Here is a 3,095-nt window from a genome sequence, read left to right as displayed (position 1 = left end):
TTTTTTTCTGACTGATATGGTAAGCACTTCCAATACTATGTTGAATGGAGTGGTGAAAGTGGGCATCCATATTTTTTTCCTATTCTTAGGGAAAATGGTTTTAGAATTTGCCCTTGAGTCTGATGTTGGCTATAGGTTTGTCAGATAAGGATTTTATTATGTTGTGGTATGATCCCTCTATTTCCACTTTGCTGAGGGATTTTATTAAAAGGGGATGTTAGATTTTATAAAATGCTTTTCCTGCATCAATTGATGTGATCATGTGGTTTTTGGCTTTCAATTACTTTGTGTGATGTATCAGTTTATTCATTTGCAGATATTGTGTCAGCTTTGCATCCTGAAATAAATTCCACTTAGTCAGGGTGTATGACCTTCTTAATGTATTGCTGGATGTGATTTGCTAATATTGTGTTGAGGATTTTAGCATCTAGTTTCATCAGGGATATTGGCTTCTAATTCTCTTTCTTTGTAGTGTCTTTATCTGGTTTTGGGATTAGGTTAATGCTGGCTTCATAGGAGTTTGGAAGTGTTCCTTCCTTTTGAATTTATTGGAATAGTCTGTGGAGGATCGGTATTAGTTCTTCTTTAAATGTTTGGTAAAACTCCTCTGTGAAGCTATCCAGACTAGGGCTTTTGTTTGCTGGAAGCTTTTTTGATTACTATTTCAATTATAATACATCAGTAGTTATTGGCTTATTCAGGTTTTCTGATTCATCCTGATTGAGTTTTGGAATACTATATTTTTCTAGGAAAAGGTCCATGTGGTCAAGGCTTTCCAGTTTGTTGGAATAGAGTTGTTCATAGTGAATTTTTTTTTGTTGTTTTTTTTTTTACAATCAGCTGTATTTCTGTGGGATCAGTTGTTACTTCATTGGTTTCATTTTTTATTTTATTTATTTTGGTCCTTTCTCTTTGTTTCTTGGTGAACCATACTAGAGGTTTATCATTCTTGTTTATCTTTTCAAAGGACCAGCTCTTGATTTTATTGATTTTTTGTACATTTTTATGGTCTCAATATCATTTATTCTCTCTCTGATCTTCTTTATTTCCTTCCTTCAACTTGCTCTGGGCTTTTCTTCTTGCTCTCTTTCCAGTTCTTTAAGTTGTAGGGTTAGATATCTTATTACCAGTTTTTCTTGTGTTGTTATGTTTGTTTGTTTTTGTTTGTTTGTTTTAGTAGGCCTGTAGAGCCTTTTTGGATTGCTTTCATTGTGTCTCATAGAGTTTGGATTGTTGTGTTTTTATTTTCATTTGTTTCCAGGTTATTTTTTATTTCTTCTTTCATCTCTTTGGTAACCCATTCATTGCTTAATAGCATGCTATTTACCCTCCATGTGTTTGATTGTTTTTATTGTAGTTAATTTCTAATTTTATGCCACTGTGATCTGAGAATGTGCTTGATATGATTTCAACCTTCTTGCATTTGTAGACACTTAGACTATGTCCTAATATGTATTCTAACTTTCTAAATATCCTATGTGCACTTGAGAAGAATGTATATTCCGTCGCTTTGGAGTGCATGTTCTGAAGATGTCAATTAGTTCCATCTAACCTAGTGAGTTATTTAGGTTTGCTGTTTCTTTGTTGACTTGAAGATTTACCCAGTGATGTCAATGGGGTATTAAAGTCCCATACAGCAGTAGTGTGGCTGGGGCAGCCTTGTGGAGGTCAGAGTAGAAGCAGAAAAAGACCCTTTACCAGTCTGCCTAGGATCAGCCCATATTGTGTGGGTGCTTGACTTTGTGCCGAAAAAATTTCCCAGCATGAGTCCAGGTGTGAGCGGGCCCAGCAGAAGGATACATGGCTGCCAAGCTGTTTGAATCCATCAGCAAGTTTGGCCTGGCCTTAGCCGTTGCGGGAGGTGTGGTGAACTTGGCCTTGTACAATGTGGATGCTGGGCACAGAGCTGTCATCTTCGACCGGTTTCATGGCACGCAGGATATCGTGGTGGGGGAGGGGACTCACTTCTTCATCCCCTGGGTACAGAAAACGATCATCTTCCGCTGCCGCTCTCCACGCCGTAACGTGCCAGTCATCATGGGTAGCAAAGATTTACAGAATGTCAGCATCACCCTGCACATCCTCTTCAGCCCGGTAGGTAGCCAGCTTCCCCGCATCTTCACCAGCATCGGAAAGGACCATGACGAGAGCGTGCTGCTGTCCATCACCACCGAGATCCTCAAGTGAGTGGTGGCTCGCTTTGACGCTGGAGAACTCATCACCCAGGGAGAGCTGGTCTCCAGGCAGGTGAGCGACAACCTTACAGAGCGAGCTCATCCTGGATGATGTGTCCTTGATGCATCTGACCTTCGGGAAGGAGTTCACAGAAGCAGTAGAAGCCAAACAAGTGGCCCAGCAGGAAACAGAAAGGGGCAGATTTGTGGTGGAAAAGGCCGAGCAGCAGAAGAAGGCAGCCATTCCAAAGCTGCTGAGCTGATCGCAAACTCGCTTGCTACTGTGGACGACAGGCTGATCGAGCTGCGCAACTGGAAATCGCAGGGGACATTGTACCGGATCCAGCGGGCATCACAGGTCCTGGAGGTAGGGCTAGGAGGTTTTAAGAGAAATAAAGACAAGAGAAAGCGGGGCTTCAGGAGGACTGCTAGTCCATGATGAGACTACAGTAACTTTATTAGTTGCAAGCGTACATTTATGCGGCTTTTCTGGGCATTTCTCCAAGTGCCCCTTTCCCAGGACAAGGTCGCCTGACAGCTCCTCAAGACATTCTTGGAAAAGATACATAGAGCAGGCATCTGGTTAGATATCATTGAGAACAGCCTAGCTGAGAACATCCAGATAAGTCGTGCATCACGCGCACTCTCTAACAATGGGGCTATGGTCTGCCCTGTCCTTGGTTGACCCTGAAGGCTTAGGGGAGAGCAGGTAGGCGTCCCTACTCTATGCTCCATCCTTGCCCTCGGGCCCCACGGAACACGGCTTCCCACAACATTGCCTACCGTAGGCCACAGCCCCGAGGATTCTAACATCGCTTTCCCTCTGCCCCTGCCCCAGAATCACTATGAAATTTCATGATTGGCTTAATGTGGAGGAAATAAAAGTAAAATCACTTCAGATCTATAATAATAATAATAATA

General features: G+C 42.3%; 1 protein-coding gene across 1 annotated transcript; it reads left to right on the top strand.

Moving 5' to 3' along the window:
- The first annotated feature begins 1,776 nt into the window (after positions 1–1,776).
- LOC311629747 (prohibitin 1-like) lies at positions 1,777–2,267 on the top strand. The gene has a single exon (XM_084898136.1). The coding sequence runs from the start codon at positions 1,801–1,803 to the stop codon at positions 2,185–2,187; it is 387 nt and encodes a 128-aa protein (XP_084754262.1). The 5' UTR covers positions 1,777–1,800; the 3' UTR covers positions 2,188–2,267.
- Positions 2,268–3,095: the final 828 nt, after the last annotated feature.

This window comes from Pipistrellus hanaki (assembly GCF_964339955.1).
Source record: "Pipistrellus hanaki genome assembly, chromosome: 1".
NCBI classification, from domain to species: domain Eukaryota; kingdom Metazoa; phylum Chordata; class Mammalia; order Chiroptera; family Vespertilionidae; genus Pipistrellus; species Pipistrellus hanaki.
This window is presented reverse-complemented; position numbering and strand designations above follow the sequence as displayed.